This window comes from Astatotilapia calliptera, chromosome 12 (assembly GCF_900246225.1).
Source record: "Astatotilapia calliptera chromosome 12, fAstCal1.2, whole genome shotgun sequence".
NCBI classification, from domain to species: Eukaryota; Metazoa; Chordata; class Actinopteri; order Cichliformes; family Cichlidae; genus Astatotilapia; species Astatotilapia calliptera.
Window position 1 is genome coordinate 12,583,533 of NC_039313.1, and position 26,317 is coordinate 12,609,849.

A 26,317-nucleotide genomic window follows, 5' to 3' on the forward strand; every position below is an offset into this window, starting at 1 on the left:
GCTTCATCTATTTCTTAGACAGAAAATCATTATCAGTCAGGAAAGACAATTTCCTGCTCCTATGGTCTCTTATACCCTGCCAGTCAAAAGTTTTAGAAAACTGTATGCATTTTTTTTGATACATGTCAATTCATCGAATTACCAGTTAGCAGAAACGAGCCTAAAAAGTGAATAAAACTTCTTTTGAGCGAGTGTATAATTTCGGTTAAATGATGCTGCACAGTGTATGTTGGTAGAAATAGGAACACAACAGCGTTTTGCATATTTGTCTTACAATTTTCAGTATAAAAGCTTCAAGTGTTTAACTTTGCCAGTTCAATGTGCTGATTACTTTTAAAGTCCCACTATTATATAAAAGATTGGATCATTCAAAACTCTCCACACATTCAAATCTGTTGCAATCAAATGATGTTTAGATTGGCAATTTGCTAAAAACAAGCAAAAAAAATTTTGTAATAGATGAGTGGCTAATGCATAACTAATACACACTGATGTAGCAGTCAGCCGTTTGAGAAGTGAAGGTTTTTACATGTTAAGTGTTTTATCAGCAGTGTATAGATTGATTTTCTGCATCTGTCTGAAAAGTTCTACTATTGTGTGCTTAAATCTTCAGGATTTTATGTTAGATATTTGACATAAACACAATTACATTTCTAGTCTGTCACACATAAAAACATATCTTTTTGTGTTACTTGGCTACTGTCTTACAAAACAAATTCTCCAAGCTCTATTTAGACTCTTTATCTCTGACAATGTGAACAAACCTCTTCATTTGTAGTTAAAAGGTTTCGCTCAAAGCTTTTAGTCATTTCAAAAGTGGTCACGTTTCCATTTGCCATCGGGAGTAGCTGAAATTTATAGTCTTCTGATAGAGAGTCAAAGGAAGAGGAAGAGAAGCACGGCACACACATCCATATTAGACTGCAATGGCAACCAGATGAACTTGTTGATAGAGTACTAAACAAGTCTAAATAGCCTAACACTTGGCTCGTTCTGACAAAGGCATTATCTGACTCTCCAGTTTACCAACTTCACAGCTTAACAAAATGATGTTTAGTCCCATTTGCTCTTCTGTTTCTCCCCGCAGCTATTTCTGACTGCTATATGTTTTCTTTAAAAAGTCTGGAGCCTGTTAAAAAACATTTTAATTCAGTTTAAGCAGGTGGTGTGCCGCTACGTGACTGCAACACATTATTTGTGTAATGCACTGACAATTAGAGACGACTGATATATCGGACGGTATTAACTATTTCCCAGGATATCGGTATCACCATTTATAATGTCCAATAAATGAAAACTGAAGTGAAGAAGAGTTGAGAGAAACACCCTTCAACTTTCTTATGAATGTTGATGTTGCATAGTTTGTTTACTAGAAGGCACTCTGCATCGACACACTCAACAATCAGCTGATCCGGGCAAAGTCGGATCAGCTGACTAAAGCAAGATTATTTTAAAACTGAATAGTCGTAATAATGTAGTAAGGATTCATAAATAACTACTCACAGCAAATCCTTGAGAAATCTGTTTAAGTTTGTGTGTCTGGAAAAAAAAAACATTGACTGATATATTGGATTTTAAACCTCCAAATATCAGTACTGGTATCTGACTTAATATTTCTGTGTGTGTCCAGTTCTGCGGACATTGTAGTCACTCGCACAACTTATATATTCACAGTGGTAAGCATCTGTCTGCTTCTATCTTTCCACCTTTTTAAGTTGCGAGAATTAAAGTTGAAGGGGAAGAAGCAGAAATGTGTGTTGGCAAAGTTCTCTTTGATTTGTTGAGCTTTGGAGCTCTCCTCTTTTATTTAATCTGCCTTTTCCTCAGAAATCTCCTCGGACTCTGCAAGGGAGTTTAAACAGCACCGATATGTGTGTCTCAACATAAGATGAAAGATCCAAGCCCAGGTAATCAAATTTAGGATTCTGTAATCGAACAGGACAAGGGGCACTGGATGGGAAGCCATTCCTTCACTCGACGTCTTTCCGATCTTTCACACGCTCAGGCGAACTCACGAAAACACCAGCGTCTTCATTTTTAGCATACTTTACCAGGGTGCCGTTAGTCAATAAATGACATGCTAGCTTCATGTTCTTTTCACCCATCTGGTCTACTGACTCTTCTTCCCCACGGTGCGTTTTATATGAAACACACTGTAGCTTCAAAGCGGGGTTACTGCCTGTTTAGCCATAATTTGCTATTATGCATGGCATCCAAGAGCATGCTAGAGCCCAAACAGGAACCACATGTGGTGTACTTTAAGCACCCAAAGCTATATATTACATATGTTACATGCTGTACACAAGTTCGTCCCTGGGAGCATGTGCTTACGTGCAGAGAAGCCTGTGCAATACACTGGCTGTAACAGGAGAAAAGAGGTTTAAAAGTGTGGAGAAAAAAAGCATAAGATTATTCATTTCCTGTCTCCAGTGGAAAAAAAGCTTCTGTACCACAAACACACAGTGAAATACATGCACGCGCAAGTGCTTCGTGTATGTTTTCTTTTGTTTTTAACTCTGGTCATAGAAGTGAAAAAGTCGGGAGGAACCGATTCAAAGTGAAAGTTCATACGGGTTAATTTTTCCTTGTTCAAGGAAGCTTGTTTATAAAAAAGTTTGACGTAAAATGGATTTCTGCAAATGAGAAAACAACATCAGGGCTAAGTAACTATCTGAAGGTGCTGTCAAAGGCTCTCTTTGTCTTTACCCTCTTCCTTTCATCTTTCTCTCATCCCTCACTCCTCCTCCCACCTTCCCACTCTCATTAGTGATGGTTGTGAGAGTGGAGAACAAAGCCCAGGCCTGCCAATCGATCACCGAGGAGCACTATCAATCGACTCGTGGAGCACAGGTCTCCTCCATCTACCCAACAATTGACGGGTCAAAGATTGATGAGGAAGATTGTTGTGTCTGTCTGTGTTTGTGTGTTAATGCAGCAAAGTATGCCTTTATTGGAGCTACACGTAGATTACAGCGAATGTAATGTCATCGTGTTTGACAGCTGTGCATTGCAATTTGTCAACATAGGAAGACAATATCAAAAGAACAACACTTGTGAGATACGCTACGAGTGTGTGAATGTGTATTTACGTATATGCAGCAAGCGGTGTATACACAAATGCTCTGTGGTATAACAAAGCCCAGAGAAACTGTGAGATATTTGTTTTTGGTGGTTACTCTTTACCTTGGCATTTTGTTTCTGCCCTGGCAGCAGTAAACATGCACACAAGCAAAATTAAATCGTACACTGGCATGGAGTCACACTTTACTCTGGCACGGTGTCGTTCCCTTTCTGTGCCGTGAGTCATGCCGGTGCTGTAATGGATGAATCCTGCCGAAGTCTGACCAAGCATGGGTGTATGCGAGGATTTGTGGGCATGCGTGTATATTGTCAAGGTGTTGTGTAAACACTAGAATTATGTGTCACAGCTGGCCATATGACGTGCCCTGGTTTCATTTCAAATTCTGTCTCTGTGGGAAGACGCTGCTGTCACATTTGCATGAGAAAGGTTGTCAGACTAACACGTTTTCTTGTTTCTCTCCCTCCTCCTTCCCCACCTCCCCTTCTCTGCTCCCCTTCTCTGTCAACAGCTCTGATAGCTATAGGGCAGTACAGCAGCACCATTGAGACTGTTGATGCCGGCTGGTGTAAAGACATCACGGACCAGGGTGCCACACAGATTGCTCAGAGCAGCAAGTCCCTTCGCTACTTGGGCCTCATGAGATGCGACAAGGTAACGAACATTACTCATATCGTTGTCTTTCTTAGAGCCCGTACGCACAAGCCTAAAGGCTGGTCAGGAGGCATCTGGCAACCAACTCGCTGACTACGCTGATCTTGCTTTATAGTTCAGGCCCTTGCTCTCACAAACACAAAACTGGAACTTAAAATGAACATGTTCAGTTTTTAGCTCAGTTTGATATCATTAGTTGCACCAATACTTTCTTAAAAACAACAATGTCTTCCAGAAATAACTATTTACTGTCAATATTGCATGTTATAAATACATAATAGAGTTGTAATAATTTCAATTCTGGGATCAAAAACAGTTTGAATCCAAATATTACCGTAAAGCAGTCCTGATCAGTGATCATTATACACCAATATTTTAGGGGTTTGTTAAACTTGTGGTATATGAAGTATTTTGCCATCTTAAGGTTGTCGAATATGAATGCGCATAAACAACCACAGAGATGTAGTCAGACACATAGATATGAATACGCAAAAGCTCCATGTTAGGGCCAATTTAAAAGCGTCTGAATGTGGGACGTCGAGTATCTAACTGCAGCCCGTGCCCAGTTTGTCTGTGTGATACATGCGTCACACGGTTGGGTGATAACAGAAGTAAAATGACATGATGACCTGTCTCAAACCTGCTCTGAGATGCCTCTGGGTGAGAGGAGGGACAGTCTTTTCAAAGTCACCCTTACACTTACATCTGGCCTCTTACTTATCCAACCCATAACCGGATGAAAGTACATGTAGTTTTACTGCCATGGTAACAACTCCACCCACGTCGCCAATTGGTTTTGTGGAGCTCCTGTAACACAGATGCATCCACTTAGCGCGGATGACATGAGTGGGATGAGGGCAGGCAAGGAAGGGAAAGTGAAAAGCTGGCTTAACCTAGAAACTGTAGTCTGTACTGATACTGGAGAACCTGGTGTCTTGTTCTGTAGCAGAGTGCACAACACAGGACACCATCCCAATCCTGACAGGCTTCAGTATAGTAAATATAATTGTGTGTTTAATGAGCTTTCATTTCACATTTTACAGTATTCATTTTGGTTTTAAGTGGAGCACATTTAAAAGTCCCTGCTGTGCTTTTGAAAAGTGCAAGTTGGCAGGGAGAAAAACGAGGGAGGAGAGATTTATAGTCATGGCTGCTCAGTGGGCTGGAAACTCATCATTTTTATTTTGTCATTATAAAATCAGTGATATCTGTGTGTCATGGCCTCAAGCTTGACCCTATGGATTTCTATGATAAAAATGAACACACTGAGCTCATTAAGTGCGACAAGAACACCAGTGTATCATATTTATCTATTTAGACTGTAATAAAATGACAATATATGAGCATCTGACAGTGACCCTGTATGTAGGGTCTCAGTGATGAAGCAGTATACTCAGTTCACATTATTGCAGGCATGAAGGTGCATCTATCATATTTATCTATAAGTAATAAAGACTAACTGCATTACATAGCAAGTGATCACTTAAATTCCATTTTCATCCGGTTCACTACTGCCTCACTGACTCAGTGACCCAACAATCAATAGCTACATCCGTGCTAATAAAAAATTGTGCTCTGGAATGACCCACATCTTTACTGGAATAACATTTTTTCTTAGTTTTTCTCTACCATATGCATTCATGTCTTTCCTATCCAGTGAACAATTCCAGCTGCTTTTCCTTATTTATCTACCCAGTTCTCTTTTCAGATGTGATATTTATACTCACGGTTTAGCCAGAAGGTTGAAAAGATAAATAATTACTTTCCCTCCGCTCTGGAGGGGGAATGTGGGGATGACACAGCTAAATAAAGCAGTAATTGATGCTATTAGAGTTGTAATGGAGTGTGAATCGAACAGAGAGAAGAGTTTGACAGTTTCCAAGGTCAAGTACCTCGCCAGCTCTTAATCACACAACAAATTTACTGCATTCTTACTCCTCCCACACATCCTCCGGCTTCCTTTTTTCATATCCGAAACTTTTGATTAGTGAAATACGCCTGGAGTACGCGTTGTTAAGGCTGGTCAGATTTGTAAGGGCAGAGGACCAGGGGCCTGTACTACAAAGCAGGATTAACTCTTATCCAGGTAATTTCAAGGTTAACCCTGTTTTTAAAAAAGGTGGTTCCCTTCTTACCGGGATGTATCGCCTTGCTAACTTATCTTGCAAGCCTAACCTACTCAGGAGCAGATGAGGTTCCAGATTAGAGATCAGCAGGTGTGAAATCACTGCCTACTGACCAATCAATTCTCCAGAAAATGTCACCGTTCTTGAAAGATCCTCCAGTACTCTGAGCAAAAATAGTAGGAGAGTGTAAAATGTTAATGCGTATATATTAGTATATGGTCATAAAACAGAGCATATATGAGAAATTTGCTTCTAGTCCAAACCTAAATTTGATTTCAGTTTTTATTTTCGGCTGTTAAACAACACCAGACCGGCAGCTGAAATAATAAAAACCAAATCTCTTTTTTAAACATGAACTTAATGAAATATTTGATTATAATCCATCATATTATCCCATGTCATAATGGTAGAGTTGTAAAATTTGATAAATCTGTCAACTTCCACGGTCAACATTTTTACTGGCTTTTCTCCTTGCCTTAAAATAGGCTAGACTTTATTAAATTAGTAGTTCTTTAGTCTCACTGATCGAATACTTATAAAATTGATACTCAGCTATGTGCCACTGCTTATCCAGGTTACAGATGTTAAGGTAAGTTAACCCAGATAACGAAAGGATATGCTGGTTATGTTAAACTGGCTTTGTTACACAAGCCTCCATCCAAGGCAAACTACTTTGTTTGATGTTGCTGTCTCGCTATTTATGGTAGCAAGAAAGGGTTAGGACTTGGTCAGGAGTAGAGGGAGAGAAAGAGGAATGGGGGTAATACAAAATTTGCTCAGAGAGAGGGGAAAGCGATGTTACTGAGGTTGGAGTGAAAATGAGAGCTATAAAGATAATAAAAGAAATAAAAGCAGCAGAACAAAGGAATTGTGGTTGTCTCAAAGTCACACACCTTGTTGTCGTGTGACTTTAAGACAACCACAATTCCTTTGTGACAAGGTGTTGTCGTGTGACTCTGCCCCCCCCCCCCAGCACTTGCTTTTATCTCCTTCTTCCCTTCATTTTCTCAAATCATCTGCCCATTCTGCTTTGATATTAGTATTGTTGCTTCTGTTTTATGTTAATTTATTTTACATTTGGGTATTTACTGTTATTAAAATGTCTCTCAAATCCTGATTAGTAATTTTTATCAAGGTCACTTCGATTGGGTTTGTCCCCACATAACTGGAGCCTCAAACGTTTGGCTGTGATAGTGCTTCAGTTCTCGTTGTTATATATATATATATATATATATATATATATGTGTATATATGTATATATGTATATATGTATATATATGTATATATGTATATATGTGTATATGTGTATATATATGTATATATATATGTATATATGTATATATGTATGTATATATGTATATATATGTATATATGTATATATATGTATATATGTATATATATGTATATATGTATATATATATGTGTATATATATGTATATATGTATATATATATGTGTATATATATGTATATATATATGTATATATGTATATATATATGTGTATATATATGTATATATGTGTATATATATGTATATATGTATATATATATGTATATATGTATATATATGTATATATGTATATATATGTATATATGTATATATATGTATATATGTATATATATGTATATATGTATATATATGTATATATGTATATATGTATATATGTATATATGTATATATGTATATATATATGTATATATGTATATATATATGTATATATGTATATATATATGTATATATGTATATATATATATATATAATTTCAAATAAGATACACATTTTGTCTTACAATCTAAGTTATCAACATTTCATGCACCAATTCTAAATTCTTTGACCTCTGCTTGGCATGAAATTGTAGTTTTTGTAATGTTTGTTGAAACTGCGCCTCCTAAATAAATCAAATCAATGTTTTGAGGTACTTTGCAAATTTGTGTTACTGTAGGCTGTGCTTTCATTATGCTCATAATTTTTTCTGGCATGCATTTGACATTTAAGCCCCTAGCAATGTTGTATCACGCTTTATTTGTGTATCACAGCAGTAAAATCCTAAGGCATGTCCAATTCAATCTCGGGGCAAACTAATCTAATCTTTGCCCTTAATGCACTTCTGGCAAAACATAGAAGCTGGGGGATAACTCTCAATCCCACAAGGTTTGAACATAATGAAAGTCTTGTGCAAATTACTTAAGTTGGAATTTCTCCCAGCCACAGCATCTCTTCTTTATATTAACAAATCCATTTGAATTTTTTTCCTCATGCCTCATTTTATTTAAATCTTCATTGTTTAATAGAAGTTGTAAGGCATAGCTATGTTTTCTCCACTTTTTTAAGCATATTGTTGACAGCGTGAATGACCAACGTACAAGGTCAGCAGTACTTCTGTGAAAAACATGCTTCTGTGCTCATAGGTTGTTCAAGGTTTTTCAACATTACATCACTAATTGTTCTTCAAGTAAATGTCGAAGGTACAACCGTGTTGTCAAACCACTGTTTTCTCTTTTGTTAAAAAAAGTTCCCTTACAACGACGGTCAGAGAGTCATCTAATATAAAAATCCCTGTCTACGCTCACTGCTTGATAACTGTCACAACTCTCTGGTTTTTTGCTCCCCATTGGCGCTCTGTTTTGTTTCTCTAATTGTTTGACGTTACCCTGTGGTAAGAGTAGACATCATATATTTTTCATTGGTGTTGCTTTTTGTATATGTATTCCCCAACCGGTTGGCAAGTGGTTGCTAGCAGTTGCTACAGGTAATTGGTCACGAAAAGTTATGTGACGGTGCACTGAAAACCTCCTTGTGATTGTTTTAATTGGCCAGTTTGCATGTAAATGACAACTTGTTTTACATCGCCAACTGTTTGATACATGATAGAGAAATGCAAAAAGTCCATTGCAAACTGGAAACAGAAAGCACTCGCCTTCAAGGTAAAAGTTGCGCCTTTGAAACATGTTAGCTGCAGGGGTGAGACACAACCCTGGCTTTGAAGACAAGCGGTCTCTGTTTCCAATCTGTGTCACCATTTTTCAAGTTTCACAGTTGTTCAGCGAGTCCTTGGCAAACATTTGAAGAAACTAATCATATTCTATGCAAACTTTGGGTGACCGCAACAAACTGTTAGCAACTGCAAGGAGTGTTTTGGTGCAGCGACCAGCAACCTCCAGCAATAATCCACCCACTTGGTGGGGAATTACACATTATTCCCTTGAAACAGTGGTTTCCAGGGTTAACTGAACTGTTTCTAGGCCTGTGTGACTGAGGCCTGATAAATGTACAAACATAAGAAACAACCCCAGCATTAACAAATTAGCCGACTGCTACACAAGCCTTTTTGATACTCCCTAGCCCAAAATTATTTTTCTGTACATACCAACCAGGAATGTTTTCAGTCCAAAAAATAAATTGTTATATATGCTTACACAGAGCGGTCTGCTAATGTTATTAGTTGCTTCTTGTCTCGTGCTGTATTTACAGTGTTGTGGACATATTGCAAATATTCAAGTTAATGTTTCCCTTACAAGGACTGTGTTTGGTTTTTGTTCAGCGTGTGTGTTTTGTGGAAATTTAGTGCAAATATCTGTCATTTGCTGGAAAAATTGAATACGTTAGATGTGTCCTCTTCTTGCCCGTCAGGGCTTTTCTACACTTGTCAATATTACATTTAGGCAGGTTGTATAATTTACATTTAACTATTCAAAATAAGCATAATTTCAGACTTCTGCCCCCACAATCTTTCACACTAACTAATGGAGTTAGGTTTCAGAGTGGGTCCTGTCAGTCTTACACAAACACAATCTTGTGTTAACCTTGACACATGGTGCGGACCAACCAGTCAGCTCAGTGCCTGAGCAGCACAACCCAGCCTGTGTAAATTTGTTTGGAATTGTCAAAACGCTGGGAATTTTAATGTAACAGCCTCCCTGAATGTCACCGGATTTAGAAAGTGTAGAATTCATTTAAGAACTGTTAACAGGATCCAGCTGGCTCTCCTCATGTGGAGCAGTGTGAAGGATCGATTTCCTTCGTCACAGTTTATACAAACGTGCTTCTGTACTGTATACATTTTAAAGCAGGGGAGCTTGAATTGTGTGTCTACTGCTATTTAGGGTGATACGAGGGATTTTTTCTTCTTTGTTTTTTTTTGTTTTTTTAAATCTGTTCAAACACAGACTTAGCACAGGCACAGATGTGAGTAAAATCTATTTGATTTCTTATCTAGTTTCTACCTTCAGTGGCTAAAGCATATACATTTTGTCCCACTGACTTTTTACCCCTTCTGTCCTTCTTCAGAAGGGCTCTGTCTGAAGGATTTCCTTTGTGTCACAGTGTGTTTATACACCCTCGAATGCAACGTGTCTGCGTGTAACAGTGTGTGTTCTCTGAGAGGAATTCATGTTATTTGCTGTTAACACAGCTCATAATGGAGCATTGAAATCAGAACCCCTAGGCTCGGGAAAATGGCGTGCTTCGCCTGCCTCAAATGATTACACCCCTCTGCCCTCAGGGCAAAATGACCCCGTTCTGACGAGGGGAAAGAATGCGATTGATCCAGACTTGCCTCAAAATAATCAAATCAATTCATTTTTTCCCCCTCTTTCTGCTATGACTGTGCCAGTCTTTCAAAGTAATCAGACTCAGGGAAAAAGTGCCTTAATCTTCTGAAAAATGAATCCTTTTTGTTGCATGTGTCAATCTGTGTGTCTCAGAAAAGAGCAGCTCCTCAGTAAGTCTACTGTTAAGTGTTAGATCTTCTGTGTGGGAAGGAATCATCTTTCTGCATTCCAAAAACACAAAGCAACATTATGTTTTAATCCACGCGATGATTGTAACTAGAACACTATCTTCAGAGGTCTTTTTTTAACTAAAATTATAGGAATATGACAAAAGCATTCTAGAGACACAAGCACACAATAATATGCTAAACTAACACAAATCCACATAACTACACTCATGCTTCATTAAGTACAAATTGCTAGTATCAGGTTGGTGCCTTTTTTGCCATCGAAACTGCCTTTATTTTTCATGGATTCAACAAGTTGGTGGAAAGTATCCTTAGAGATTTTGGTCTATATTGATATGACAGGATCACACAGTTGATGCAGATTTGTCAGTTGCCCTTCCATGATTGAAGTGTCCCTTTCAAAGAAACCAGTTTGAGATTATTTCAGCTTTGTGACATGTCACATTATCCTCCTGGAAGCAGCCAGAATCAGAGAATGGGTATGATATGGTCATAAAGGGATGGATATGATCTGCATCAATACTCTGGTAGGCTGTGGCGGTTAAACGATTCTCATCTGTGGCTAAGGAACCCAAAGTGTGCAAATCCATCACATCATTACACCATCACCACCTGCCAAACTTTTGATACGAGGCAGGATTAATCATTGTTTTAATATTGTTGTAAATTGCCAACCTACCATCCGAATGTTACAGCAGAAATCAGATCTGGCAACTGTTTTTCAATTGGTAAGCCCGTGTATACTCTAGCCTCAGTTTCCTGTCCTTAGCTGACAGGAGTGACAACCGTGTGGTCTTCTGCTGCTGTAGCCCAGCTGCGTCAAGTTTCCACACGTTGTGTGTTTAGAGATGCTCTTTTGCACACCTTGGTTGTAGCAAGTTGTTATTTGAGTTCCTGTTGTGTTTTTGTTCTGACCTCTGGCATCAATAAAATATTTTCGCCCAGAGAGCAGCCACTCGCTGGATAGTTTTTCTCTTTCAGACCATTCTCTGTAAACTTTGGAGATGGTTGTGTGGGAAAATCCCTGTAGATCAGCAGTTTCCAAAATTCTCAGGCCAACCCATCTGGCTCCAAAAGCCACGACTTATTCAAAGTCACTCAAATCACCTTTCTTTCCTATTCTGGTGCTAGTTTTGAACTAGGTTGACCTGCTGGTATGTGATTGGCCAATTAAAGTGGAAGGTGAGTGCTAACTTTTTTCTTTTTTTTTGGACAACCACAAGGAAGTTTCCAATCACATGGGAAAAAGAAAGAACAAAGATTTTTACTGATCTGTACAGGGCCTAGTAATGTTCAGTGTGCTCTTATCTCAACACTGTATTCATATCTCTGTTAAGTTGCTTTTTTCTGTAATGGGCCCTCCTGGCCTGCGAGTTAAATTTTGTGTCTTCTTTCTTTCTGTATATCTCACTTTTGGGGATTTTTGATCTTATTCAGACTTGGTGGAATATTTTCTTTAGAAACATTTTCACAGCTTGCTCAAATGTACCCTTTTTTTTCTCATTTTCTTTCTTCCTCTGTCAACTCCCTAAACTTCTCATGTGCTTTGTCTCTTTCCTCCTCTCTTTTAACCCCATCTAGTCCCCCTTCTCCTTTTTCACTAGTTCTTCCCCTTCTTTCTTCCCCAGCTACGTTTCCACTACTTCATTAGAGTGAAAACAAATGGGCAGTCAAGGCTGTGAAACAGAGAGAGAAGCAAACTCATGCAGTCAGCATGAAGCTGGACTATGGAAAATAATGACACTGACTGCTACTGGCCTCTTCAGGGACAGCTGGTGAAGAAAGTTAGAGTTATCATAGTAATAATGAGAAGAGGGGGAGGAGAAGAGAAAGTAAAATGAGGGTTGGCCTTGTGGTTAAAAGGCTAAACAAAAAATTTCACAAATGACAGAAACCAAGAGAAAATAATAAGAAAATTAGATAATATGGAACAATCGAGCGTGTACTGGGTATTCCCTTTACAAATTGCCCCACCAAAAAGTGTTTTGTGTAAGCAGTTTTGAAGTGTGCTTCCATTACCTGAACTGAGGTGGAGCGGTGTTTGGGGAACACGTATGAACACTGCTGTACCCCTAGATAGAGCAACCAGACAGACCTTGTTAAAAGAACAGACATCCCAATCAATATGGTCGTTCCACCGGTGCATCCAGCTGCCAGGGACTATACACTGATAGGCACGGCACAGCAATTTGCAGACATAAACAAGGGCCTAATTGTTCAGGGCCTGGAGGTTTGGACTGAAGAAAACAAAGATGAAGTATGGTGAAGAGTTAGGAGGCATTTTAACTCTCGTTTAGGAAATGAGAGTTTGGGAGTTCAGTAAAACTTTCTTTGATGAGTGTTGTTATTGTGAACAGCGGGGATCCTTAGTTTAAAGGTTTCTAATGCGAAAGGGAATTAGGAGAAAGCCACTGCGTGCACACTATCAAGTGCAAGATAGGGAGCTTCTCTGGTTCCTATTTTGAAGGCTTTGGTCAGGCTTGAATGTTCAAAGTGGAGAAAGTAGTTTGAAAGAGTCATTTGCCATTTGTGATTTTCAGTGTAATCTTGGAGTCTCATCCCACACAGAAGAGCTGTATTGATTGGCGGTCTTAACTGAAGCCGCCTCCTGATCATCCCTTCATCTTGTTTCTAAAGGGCAGGAGCAAGGGACAGTGAAGGAGAGAGGGTGAAATAAAGTGAGACACTGACAGAGTTCACCGAGTAGCTCAAGGGAATCTCAGAATTGCCCTTCAACAAATATCTAGCCAAAGCACACACGTAAACCTGACCTCACCTGGCCACACATACGCCCCCATGCACATCTTGGCCTTCTCACTATCTTGTCCTTACTTTATTTATTTGTTTTTTTTACCCCATTCCCATCTTTTTGTCTGTTTATTTCGTCTCCCTTTTCCTCCTCCTCTGCGTAAGGACAACCAAGGTTGTTTGAATTTTGGATGCTGCGGACATCTTTTGTTCATTCAATTAGTTCATTCAAGTAGCCCCCTTGTCTGTCTTCCCTCTTTGTCTCCTCGCCCTCCGCTTCCTCCATCATCCAGTGCTGTTTACTGACTACAGCTGAGGTCAACATAATCTCATGGAGTCATGGGCAGACAGTAGACAACAGTCGGTTTGCTCGGGGTACTCGGAGTTGCCAAATGTGATAGGTGTTTGGGCAGTAACTAACAGTACATTCTTTTTTCCTCATTGTCTCACAGAGGCGGCGACGGTAGGTTATCAAAGAACATTTTAGCCTGCAGGCACAGTGTCTGACTGTGTTAGTTATGGATTGGGTATTTAATGCTAATGACAATGTAACAAGCATCACTGAATGCACCGGCGTTTCAAATTTAATATACATCCAGCCAAGTTTGAGGAATGGGGTGGGGCTGTCGCCAAGGAAGGGGCTGCGTGTCCTGCCTGTCTGTGTGTGTTTGTATTAGCAGAAAAGTACTTGGGCATTGACAAAAGCATTTTTGTGAATGGGTAAATGAGGCTTGTAGTAAGAGTGGTCAAAAAAATTTTTAGCGGGACTGATTACATCTGTCAGATTTACAAGTGACTGTGAAAAAACATCCAATAAATATTTTTTGTTGGAGCAGAGTTCTTGTGACAGCTTGCTTAACATTAGAGCTGAGAACAAAGATACAGATTTACACCATAAAAATGCTTTTACTGACAGAGAATCAAATAAAAGGCTGAAATCTGAATACAACATGTTTGTTTGTCCTTTTTGTTTAGCAGAACTTGACTCCAGTTGTATTGCTTTTATTTCATTATTAGGAATTAGCCAGTAATTCAGGATAATAACCCAGCTGTAGGTGTTGTGCACACTTCAGCCTTCAAATGAGATCACTGAGTGCTGGCCACTGCTTTTTGACTTTGACCAGTTTACAGACGTAATCTACTGCTTGTGGTCTTTAAAGAGTCGCTATGAATTTTGTATAATGGTTTTCTTCGAAAGGACAGGGTCAAGCTGTCCTTGTTATTTATTTATTTATTTATTCTGAATAACAAGGGAGTCATACAAAGCAAAATAATTAAACAAGGTAGCTCTGTTGTGATTATCTTTAAGGAATTGTGCGAGTGTTTGACCTCCAGTAAGCCGCTATGGAATTTGTGTTTCGTGTGTGTTTGCCAGTACCCAATTAGCTTGTTTACGATTTTAGAAACCAAAAAGAAATCTTAGTTTGTCCAATAGGTAAGCAGGAAGCTTTATTGTATTTCCAGTAATGAAAGCATTTTGTTTTCAGAGCACCATACTAGAAGTATTATTATTGTTTTGGGGAGAATTTTTTCCAGCAATGTTTTTATGCTCTATAATGCCATTTGAACTGTTTTTAATCTACAGCTCTCATGCAAAATTCTTGTGAACGTTTGCTCTCATGTGATGTGGTTTGTCACAATAACTTTCTTTATCCCAAAGAAATCATCATGTTTTTGGACAGTGACATATTTTTTGAATTTTGCATCTCTACACCACAACAGTGGATTTCAAATTCAATAATCAAGATGTGATTGAAGTGCAGAGTTTCGGCTTTATTTCAAGGGCTTTAAACAAGGCGTTTAACTTGGTAACTTTCTTAGAAATTACAGCCCCTTTTAAAAACGGTCCCCCATTTTCAGAAGCTCAAAACTAATTAAACAAGCTAGCGTGATTTTAAATAGAAGGATTGTTTGTAATACTTGTTTTTAATAAAGATGAAAATCCTTGCAGTGAATGGTTCCCTGAAGTGAACCCAGGGACAAATGTTGTTTTCTCCCTGATGATCTGCTAGGCCATTACTGTAGCCACCTTTAGTTTCTACTTATTTATGGGTCTCTGTGCCATTACTGTTGTCCTTAATACTTGAAAAGAATGATCTAATGGGTTGAGATCCGACTCCTTAAGAATACGAAGTGCTGTCTAGTCATTTTCCTGAGCAGAAGCTGAGCAGAGAGTATAAGCCTCTGCACATCAGGATACTCCTGACAGAAGTCACATCACTGAGTGTAACCAGCGTTTTTGCCCCTTGTTGTAAACTCTGTGCAGTTATATTTGTGAATGCATCTATGTTTTTTTTACTTGGCTTGGTGTTGTGATGGTTTTTGTTAAGCAAACAAAGGATTCTGCAATCAAACACTTTAGTTATCTTCTGTGGTCTTTCAGGCCTTTTGGTTTTGCTGAGCTCGCCAGCACATTCCTTCTTTTTAAGAATGTACCCCATTGTTGATTTGGCGGCTCCTAAAGTTTTTATTATACTCTGATAGGTTTATTTTAGTTTTTCAGCATAATGATGGTCTCTTTCACTTGCATCAACATCTTCTTGGGCCTCGTTTTTAAAAGTTCCAGTGAATAGCTACCAAATCCAAGTTCAACACTTGGAAGCAACTCCAGATCTTTTTATCTCCTTAATTTGTCACGGAATACCAGAACAGCGAACAGGCATTATCAAACTGTTATCAGTCACTTGTCCAGGTACTTTTGTCCCCTTGAAAGAAGGCTTTCAAAAATGGCTGATTGTTAAACAGCAAATGCAAAATATTTGTTGAAGTCTTTGAATTAAAGCTGAAATTCTGCACTTTAGTCAGATATTAATTGTTTTAGAAATCCACTGTAATTTTGCCTCTGTACGCTGTGGTGAGGGAAGTATTCTTTTTATTGGCATAAATAAAACCATCTGTTAAGACACACTTATTAATATTGCATTACAGTTTTATAATTAACAGTATTACTTTGTGGACCTTTTGGCTACGCTGTAAAATCTAATTAATTCCTAGAACTTAAAAAAATTTGTGCAAACTCTTTGCCTCAAAAAAAAAAAAAAACGAACTAAATCTTACTTTAGAGGACTATGTTAGGAAAACTTATTCATTGTGAGTGTATGGATTGCCTTCACCTTTAGAGCCACTACCCTATATTAACAAAACACCATAGATTTTAATTAGCTTTATTATATTTGGCCTAATAGGTTTAACCATGATGGACAAATAAATTGCAAAAAGCCTTTTGAGCTACGGTATGCTTTCCTCCAGTCTGCAGCGATAAGATGGCCGGTGTGGAAAGAAGGATTGGCTTGAGCCTTTTACACATTCCTTTAGTTACCTTTGTCACGCGTGATGGAGTGTGGGGTTTAAGAATCTGGCCTCCAGAACCTCTTTCTCTGACCCTGTTCAGTTGAGCCCCCATTCTTCTTTGTGTGTGCGTGTGCGAGTGTTTGTACTGACACCCTGCTTTTGAGTTCTGCTGCTGTCTGATATTGTGCAGGGATGAGGAGGACCAGACCTTAGTTGTCGCAAACAGTGCCTGACCTGGTTTTTAAACGCACGTTCAGAGCCAAGCGCTGCAGATTTCTGCAAGGCTTGCTTGGCTTTTTGAGACAAAATCAAAATATTTAAACTCAGACCTTCTTTGGTCAGAAGTATGTTCCTTTAAGCTTCTGAGCCAATGCATCAGTAGATCATTTAGAAATATTGAATCCTTCAGAATAAGTTTATGGGGATCTCTGTTCTCTCTCTGCTCCTGCGTCTCCTAGTTTGTTGCTTTCTTGTTTTTCCCATACATTCCCCACTCCCTCTTTCCTCTCCTTATCTCCTTATTGTTCAGTTGTCCAGTTACTCGTTTGGAAACTTTACAACGGGGGCTTTTCCTCTGAGCGGTTTAAAGAAGGCTATAAATCTGACCTGTTTAAATCCAGACTCATTTAAGCTGTGTTTTACTAAGACCTGATGCACTGCATTCTTCTGCTGCTTAAACAGGCTTTTTAAACATTTACCCCAAATGTATTTACTGGTCGACTGATACACTGTCTACATAGGAACAGACAGGGAACGGGGGCTATTTGTCTCTCTTTATGGGCCAGGAACTAGCAATGGCTGCCACATGGCCAAAGAAAATGGGAAGAGATGAGACAAAGAAAAGAACCCTGCAGACCTGTGCCGAATTTATTGAAAACAAAAAAGGAATAAAATAGTGGGGCCATTTTTGGGAAGAAACATTTTTGTAATATAAGAAGGACCGTGGAACATATCTTTTCTCTAAAATGCACATTCGTTTAAATTATTGTTGAATATCAACCGTCAGTGTTCTGTTTCTTTCTCAGGGTCACGTTGCTACGAACAAAACAGCGCTCTGTGGATTACGCCGTTTATTCCATTTCCCTCGCCTGATTGCTAGAACCACGAAGAGTGTGTTCTCGCCATGACGGTCTAATACGATATGCATCTTCATGTTTGTGTATCTGATTATCGATTTACAACCCCATTCTTCTTTTTCCATCTGAGAATGTGAACGGCTGCGGCATTAGTCATCTTTACGATGGATTTTACTGTGCTGCTTACCAAGAGAGGGCCCAGTGTTTGCGGTAAATGCATATTTTACGTGGTGATAGAGTGCATTTTGCATCAGCGGATTAGTCTTAAAAAAAGAGAGGGCTCGCAGGAAGAAAGCACATAAGAGCACTCCAAGAGAGAGCAAGAGGTCAGCTTGACAACTTACTGTCGCTTACATTCAGCCATCTCATGTAAAAGTAGACGAGCGGTTGTCAGTGTGCGCTTGCACATCCAACCCCACAACGTAATCTCATTTACTGCGCAGCATGTTCACATAAAAGGTGCTCTTTGTCGAACGACATATCAGACATACATCTTTTTGTTTTTCCCTCATCTCCCTCACCCTCTTGTAAACCCTGACAGCAGCGCATTTCCCATCAGGGTGAATTACACCGCACTTAGATCTAGAGGGCAGCATCTTTGAAGTTAAAATGGGGGAAAATATCATAAGTATAGGCTTTGCTCCAGATAGCTGTGGCTGCTCTCCCAGATGCTTCTCAAAGATTAGAATCATCAGTGAATAGCGATCTGCTCTATCATATGGCTCTCCTACAGATTTGGCAGCAGGTTCGACGGCGGGGTTGTACAGTACAGTGGATCAGGCCTGCATGGGCTAAAAAAAAGAAGAGAATCCCTCAAGGAGCCATATATCTAAAGCACCATTCCAGTCACTACAGGCCCCATCGTCTGATAGCATTTTTAAGTTTATGTTGCCAAGCAACAAAATATCATTAAGCGCTATATTACCCAGTCGGAGAGGAAGCAGCTGAATGGCTGGTTAGAAGAAGTCAGTGGCACAATTGTAACCAGAGGACTCCCCTCTGTACCTGCCAGTTACCTACAGCATATGGTCTGACCTTCATGTCAAACTTCAGCTTTGAGCTGCAAATACCAAGCAGGTGTGGTGATGTCATCACATCTCATTTCACATAACTCACAGCTGTGCAAAGGGCACGCAGCGTTGTTCAAGCTGAAAAGAGAAGGACTGTATCCGTGAACTCTGGGTATTTGCTGCGACAGTGTTTCTTTACAGATGGCTGTCGTTTGTAGGCAGAAAGATCTTACAGTAAGGCTCGCTGCCAGGCTACTGCAAGGGATGCTATGATGTATGAACGTCCAAGTCAGTGGATTTTTTTTGGTCCACAGCGTAGGCTCCACCCTGCAAAATAATAGAATAAATCTCAAAACCAGGACAAGGAATCGTTGCGTTATATCAACATAAAACGTATATAGTCTTTAATGTCCAAAAGAAAAAGAAACATCAGCCGTTCATCACAAAGTAAAATATTTGAATTGCAGTTATTTCATGCCCCATTGTATGTGACAGTGGGGGGGGAAAAGAAGAAGAACCCAGGTCAGGACAATAGCGAGTGTTTTCATGATTTCCATCAAAGCAATCTTGTTGAAGCTCAAACATTTAGCATTGCCACAACCAGCAATTAGGAAATGATTCAGCATTTTGATTGGGAGCCGTGTTGTGTGTGCCATGTTTGCTGAGCAAGTGGAGCTGCACTAAATTAGCATTAATGAATGTTATGGCCTCCCATCAGCGTGACAGGTCTATTCTTTAGATCTGTTTTAATTGTAATTAAGCCCTGATTAACGAGCTAGGGAATGTTTCATTCTCTTTTCAAGAATACAGCATAATATGTTATGAAGGCAATCAGGGGGTTGTCATTTTATCTGTTAATGAGGCTCAGCCATATGTCATAACAAACTTAACTTCTCTCTGTGTGTTTGGAGGCCTTGGTTAAGCTTTTCTTCTCTTGTTTTTTGTCCCTGCCATCTTTGCAGGCAAACTGCAGGTGTTTGTCTGCGAGTGGGAGGGTGTGTGTCGATCTTTTAAACCTTTGTTCCATCTCTCGACTTCTCTCTCATTTCACTGTGTCCACTTAATAAAGACAGTGAATGACCTTACATTAAAGCAAGATATATCAGTTAAAATTATAGTAAAGTCTATGCTTGTGTCTTTTGGCGCCAGCTGGAGAATTTGTTAAAAGGATCCCAGACATGACGCCTGAATAAAATTTAAAAACAGGAAAAGGAGACAGCTGTTAAACCATTATGTTTGTTTCTTCATTATTATACTTACTTTATACTTACTTGCCAGGCCTGCAGTGCTTATATATTGTGAGCATAAGCCAAGTGGCACCCTGGACGCCGCTGCTTTAAGTGGTTTGTACATGATCCCTACAAAAACATAATAATCATCATTACCACACTACAGTGATTAATATTATTTGTTTCAAGTCATATGCAGCAGCTGTGCGATGATTCTCACAGGCTGAAGAAGAGCAGGGATCTGTATGTTTGTTCTACATACAATAGACACAGAATCATCTCCAAGAGTGTTGACTTTGAGTTTGAGTCTGTCAAAATAGTGATAATAAATCCTGCTATATATAGTGCCATTGCAGATGCAGTAATGCAAGATGAAAATAGTTGGGGAATAAGTTTAATATTTACTAAAATCAATTTTAATGTATAATGTCTCTCCCTCTAGATTGGATGTACATTTCAGGATCTCTTCTGAGAAATAAAAGAGCTCAAGGTTGGATTGAAATAAATAATTCAGGCCAGGAATTTGAATCAATCTCAGGCCATTTAGGCAAACCCCATGTGTTATGTACTATTGTCACCACATTTTCTGTACACGACTAAAAGAATTCACTTTAACGATGCTATTGGATGTCTTAGCAAAAGGCAAATAATAGCGCTATCAGTAAGCTATTTGCTTTTCTATTTTTGGATCAGTTAAACTAAAAAAAGAGTGTGGGAGATGGGTTGGAGAAAATGAAAAAGAATTAATTAAGAAGAATTAAAAGTATTATTTATGGTTAATAAAGATTTTTATAAGTATTATAAAAACCAACATTTTATTTTTAAATACTATGGTTGTCTTAATTACTGCAAGAAAGATGCAAAACCCCTACAGGTGAAACTTGTCCACTATATGTATCTGAAAGTTTTCCAGACTACAAAAGCAAAACTTTGGGGCGACGAGACAAAGCTGTCTGAACCTGAGCTTTCGATGTCTGCTACGGCTATATCGGTGCACCAATCAGAATACAGTCTGATATGCAGAGCTAGACACTGACAACCAAAAGAAGTAGTTTGCAGCTCATGATCACTGAATAAGATATAGACTGAGGTCAAACTTTCAAATGAAAATATTTATATTCAAACACTGAGCAAAATGATGAAAATTCCTAAAAGACACATACGCGCTGAAACTAAACAAAAAGTACAGCAATTCAGACATGCTCAGATGATCTGCCTAGTGTTCTCTCTCCCTATCTTCTCCACCTTTCCTGTGAGTTCTCTAACATTATGTTTAGAGCAGCAGATAGACGTTGCATGCCTTGCAGAAACAGTAAGGGAGAAGGGTAAGCTGCATGTGTGCATTTGGGTAAGTCTTTGCAGTGCGTGCATAATGGATACACTGTAGCAAGAGGATTCAGGCTCTGAGAGTGGGCGACAGAGTCACGCTTGATGTGGATTCTGAAAAGTCCATCAGCTTATTTGCAGCAGGCCAAAATGACCTTTAGCTCACCAGGATGCATTCCAGGTACTGTACTTCTGATGGCCAGTCTGCCACTAAACGTGCTCAATTAGAGCTGATTTCTATACTGTGAGGCTCAAAGTAGTCCTTAGATAAAAATACTCAAGAATATTATAAAGCACATAACATTCATCTAAAGGAACTTTCATACTCACAGCAGCAGCTACTCTGACAGCACAGTCAGTCAAAAAAGATGGAAATAGTTTAGTCTCCCAAGGATTTCACAGGAGCAATGTTTTCACAGACCAAAACGTGTCAGCAATTATCTATCCTTAAATTACACGTGATAGCCTAAACCAAAGGAGGGGGAGAAAGCTTCACAACACTTTTAACCAGGAGTGTGTGTGATTGCCTCACAAGCAGTGGGACCATGTTGGTGTAGTTCACTTGTTGCTCTGAGTTCATAGTTGGACACCTGTGCAGCCTCCGAGAGACACAGTTGTCTGCTTCTTCTGACCTCTGTGTGTTTGTGCCTCTGATCACGTTAAGAGGCAGTACAAGGGGAGACTTTGGAAGCGGGCCTTAGGCAGTTTGCACATTACTCATGCTTTCTTGGGTGCTTTTCTATTGGCTGAAAAAATATGACTAATTTTTCATTGCTTTCGTCAGTTTGGGTTGGCTGATCCCACATCTGCCTATAGCTAGAACCGGCCTAGTATCCCAAAACCATAAGTACCTACTAGTTATAGGAGCTTGTGTGAGAACCTGACATGATTAAACAAGTTTCCATCCAAATGGCAAAGCGTTTTTTTTTGTTTTTTTTTATCAATCTTTCAAAAGCTGCAAAACAAAATTCACTATAATGTGTTTTTCCAGTCACTACTTTTGTGACTGTATGACAAAGTGGGCACATCCAACCATATGTTTTCGTTAGATGCTATTAAATCGCTGCAGATGAAGAGGACAGTCTTGGATCGTGTAATTTAAAGCATTTCAGGCCAACCAAAGCAAAGTCATGAAGGACCATATCCAGGTACAAAGAGGATGGGGAGTCCTGCAACAGATGGTATGACCCCTACCAAGCCCTAATCAAAACATTGTGTATTCAGTCTGGGATTATACAAAGAAGCAACTGTATACATCACAGAAACTTAAGTAGCTACAAGTGTGCAAGTGTAACTAGGAGAGAAGGGAAAGGGTGATTTCCACCCTGATTTTTTTGTGACACATTCAAAATGTGCATAAAAACAGGTGGCCTGAAACACATCCAAAAACATACCATAAAAGGCCTTGTGAGGGTAACTTATGGCCCAGCCAGCGATTCTCGTGTAGAAAAATACTGAGATATTCAGACATCTGCAGGAACTCTTTGATTGTTATCCCCTTTCATGGCTCGATGTATACTCCACGGCAACGCTTCACTTGTTCACTTTTATCTTTCACAGTACTTGAGGATATGTGATGATTTGCGTAGCAATTGGAATATAATATCTTATAATAATGTGAATTCTTTAAAGCAATATCCTGAAACACTGTTTTATTAAAGACTCAGCTTTACTAAAGTATCCCTGATCACAACGGTGAATGAGTTGCTGGAACTTTCTCATTTCCATTTCTCGTTTCTCGTTTGTTTGCCTGCTGATGATTCAAAGTGTTTTTCCAGAATTGGAGCTCAGAGAGTTATTTAAAATTACAACATCTTCTACTGTTTGTTATTGTCTTTCCCTTCAACACTGAGTGAAAAGAGAGAGCTGAGAGTAGGCATCTTGAGCATTTAACATGAGGTCTCCCCCTCCCACTAAGAAAAAAAGAGAGATGACATTAAGAATTCCTTTTTTGACCCTGTGCTTGTTGTAATTTTATTACATTAGTCTTGTAACACTGCTTTCCTAAAAGACTCTGGGTTTTGGCATCAAGCACCTTAACTTCAGCTCGCTTGTTTGTACTTTGGCAGTCAAAGGGAAGACTAACAGGATGTTGTTGCCTTTTAGTCTTATTGGATTTACTTGTTTTATGCAGAGTTTCCATCCACCTTCTGTGAACCAGGAGACATTGGTGGTCTCCCGGCTCATTCATTCTTTTCAGCAGATTTAGAGAAATAAATTAACTCTGTCTGTCTTGCATTTGTCTTTCCATTGTTTTGTCACTATAAATTGCTGATTTCCACTGCTTAAGAAGTTTGTATTCAATGAAGAACAATAATGAATTAGACAGATATAATGACACCCAGAAGAGATCATAACCCAAGCAAGAGTCAGGGAACTGTGACGATGCAAGACTCTTGTGATACTAAACACAGACACCAACGGGCGTTTGGCCGTTAAGCTCAGGGAAACTGTGAAACTTGTTTTGTCACTGGCAACATCAGATGACTGTGTCGTCAACATGTGTGTAAGTGTTTATACATGATTTCCCCTGGAAAGTGTCATGCTCACGGGTGGGTAGGGGGGGTTGGTTCTGGGTGGGTTGCGGTTAACCCCTCAAGGTCTCTAGGGTTACTGTGCCTCTGTTCTTTGTCATATTCTCAGGCTTTCTCACTCTTGGCTCTAAGTGGCCCGACAGTGTTTGACTGGCAGAGAAGTGCTAGAGTAGCTATTAGCTCCTTGTCTTTCTTGTCCTCTGAGAACATGAGGGCCTTATTAGCCTGGTGATCTCAGCTGTCCACTGGTGCTTCACCCATAACGACAGTCTAGCTGTATGTGCATATGAGCACGCACACGGCATGCTCCTACAGAATCAGCTATCGTTCATAGTAGTTCAGTACACAATTTGTACAGGGCACTAAGAGGCCAAGCAGGGTTTCTGCTAGTCTTAATTAGGTCATTAACCATATTTTTATTTAATCAATTTAATAGTTTATTGGACCTAAAACCATATTTCTGTTAAATGTATATCCTTGTAAGCTTTTATTTTAAAGAATAAACCAACAACCTCCTGGAAGTCTATTCTGAAATGGGGTAAGTGATCGCACAAATCATGGCACCTCCAACCTGGACAATAGTCAAAATTTATCATTACTGTTTATCATTTTATAGCTTAAATGTATTTATATTATACATTTATTAAGTGCTTGTAAAAAATGAATTGCTACCAAAAAAGAGTTGTATTTAACCAGAAGTTCAAGTCAGCAATTGGCTGTGTCCTAATAACCTTTACGGGAATCTTAAAGGCTTTTTTCTCTGTCCAAAGAAAGTTGTCTATGTATTCATTTTACAACAGTTTTTTTTTGCTCTTTATCCTCCTGTCCATGGAGGAAATTCTATAATCCTCTCGCAAATCACTTGCTTTTAACTGAAAACAACCGGAACAAAGTCTGCTGCACTGAATCTGTAGAAGAAAACACTTGCTTATATCTCACTAGTATCAGGTTGGACCTTTATCAGAAATTTGGGGGAATATTGACATGAAGGCATCACACGGTTGCTGCAGATTTGATAGCTGCACATCCAAAATTGTATCCTGGGTACACTGTAGTCAGGAATGATGGACATTGTCAACAACCTACTCGGGTAGGCTTTTTAAACAGTGTTCAGTTGGTACTAAGAGGCCCAAATTGTACCCACACATTACGCCACCGCTGCCAGCGTGAACCACTGATACAAGGCAGAATAGATCCATGCTTTCATGTTGTTTATGCCAAATTCTGACTCTACCATCTGAATATCATAGCAGACTCATCAGACCAGGCAACATTTCTCTATTCTGTTGGTCAATTTTAGCGAGCCCATGTGAATAGCAGCCTCAGTTACTCATTCTTAGCTGACTGGAGTGGCACCCGGTGTAATCTTCTGCTGCTGTAGCTCATCTGCTTTAAGGTTCCCCGTGTTGTGTGTTCAGAGATACTCTTCTGCATACTTCAGTTGTAACAAATGCTTATTTAAATTACTGTTGGCCTCCTATCAGCTTGAAGCATTCTGACCTCTGGCATCATCACGGCATTTTCAACCAGAGAGCTGCCAGTCACAGGATATTTTCTTTTTTTTAGGCTAGAAAAGAAATACTGTCTGAGGAAATGTTTGTACGTCACTTCTTCAGTAACTTCAAAATGAATCCATTTGATGTGACTTGTTTTTCCTGAAGCCTGTAAGCATATATTTTTAGACAGGAGGACTATACTTTTTTTTTTTATCCTCCATCACTGCCACTGAAAATACATTATTAAGTGATTGAATGGAAATATTGAAAGACATTAGTGCTGCAAACAAAAGCTAGTCTACATATCTACGACTTCTCCTGTTTTCTTTCATTAATAAAACTACGATCATATCATTAAGGTGGACTTAGATCCCAAGGGCTAGTGAATGCCTTTGGTAGCATTTTGAAAAGGAGAAGGAAAAAAATGACACAGTGCACATTTACATTTTGTTTATCCAAGGTTTTATAATATTGCATACTGAGTGAGACTAAAGAAGCATTTCTCTAAGGTCTTTCTGTTCCAGCCATCATAGCAGACTAAACTTCAGTAATACTACAACTAAGGATGATGTCAAGAACTGTAGCATCCATCCTACTACTGTGCAAAGCACGGGTGGGGGAACTTCAGGGCTCAAGGGCCTGTGTCCTGCAGGTTTTAGACATGTCCAGCTGATTTAAATGGCTACATAATCCCTCAACATGTCTTTAAGTTCCCCAGAGGCCTGGTAATGAACTAATCATTTGATTCAAGTGTGCTGACCCAGAGTTATATCTAAAATCTACAGGACACCGGCCCTCGAGGCCTGGAGTTCCCCACCCTTGGTGTAAAACAACTATAAACCCACCACCATCTGAATAGACAGAATTCCAATACTAAAATTTTTGCGTTGGACTTTAACTCTTTATTATTTCGGTGATGTGCTCAAACATAAGCTGGCTCCTTAAACCGGAACTTTAAAAATGTAAGATTGATAGAAGCAACAGTAGTGTGTTAGAAGGTCTAAAGCTAAG

The 26,317-nt window shown here is 39.2% G+C and overlaps 1 protein-coding gene across 2 annotated transcripts in view; it reads left to right on the plus strand.

Annotated features, from left to right (window-relative positions):
• The window catches only part of fbxl17 (F-box and leucine-rich repeat protein 17), a 229,428-nt gene that overhangs the window by 202,517 nt on the left and 594 nt on the right, over positions 1–26,317 (plus strand). For both annotated transcript variants that reach the window (XM_026186348.1, XM_026186347.1), the window contains exon 10: positions 3,591–3,733. In XM_026186348.1, coding sequence (XP_026042133.1) covers positions 3,591–3,733 — 143 coding nt within the window. The remainder of the gene's footprint in view (positions 1–3,590; positions 3,734–26,317) is intronic.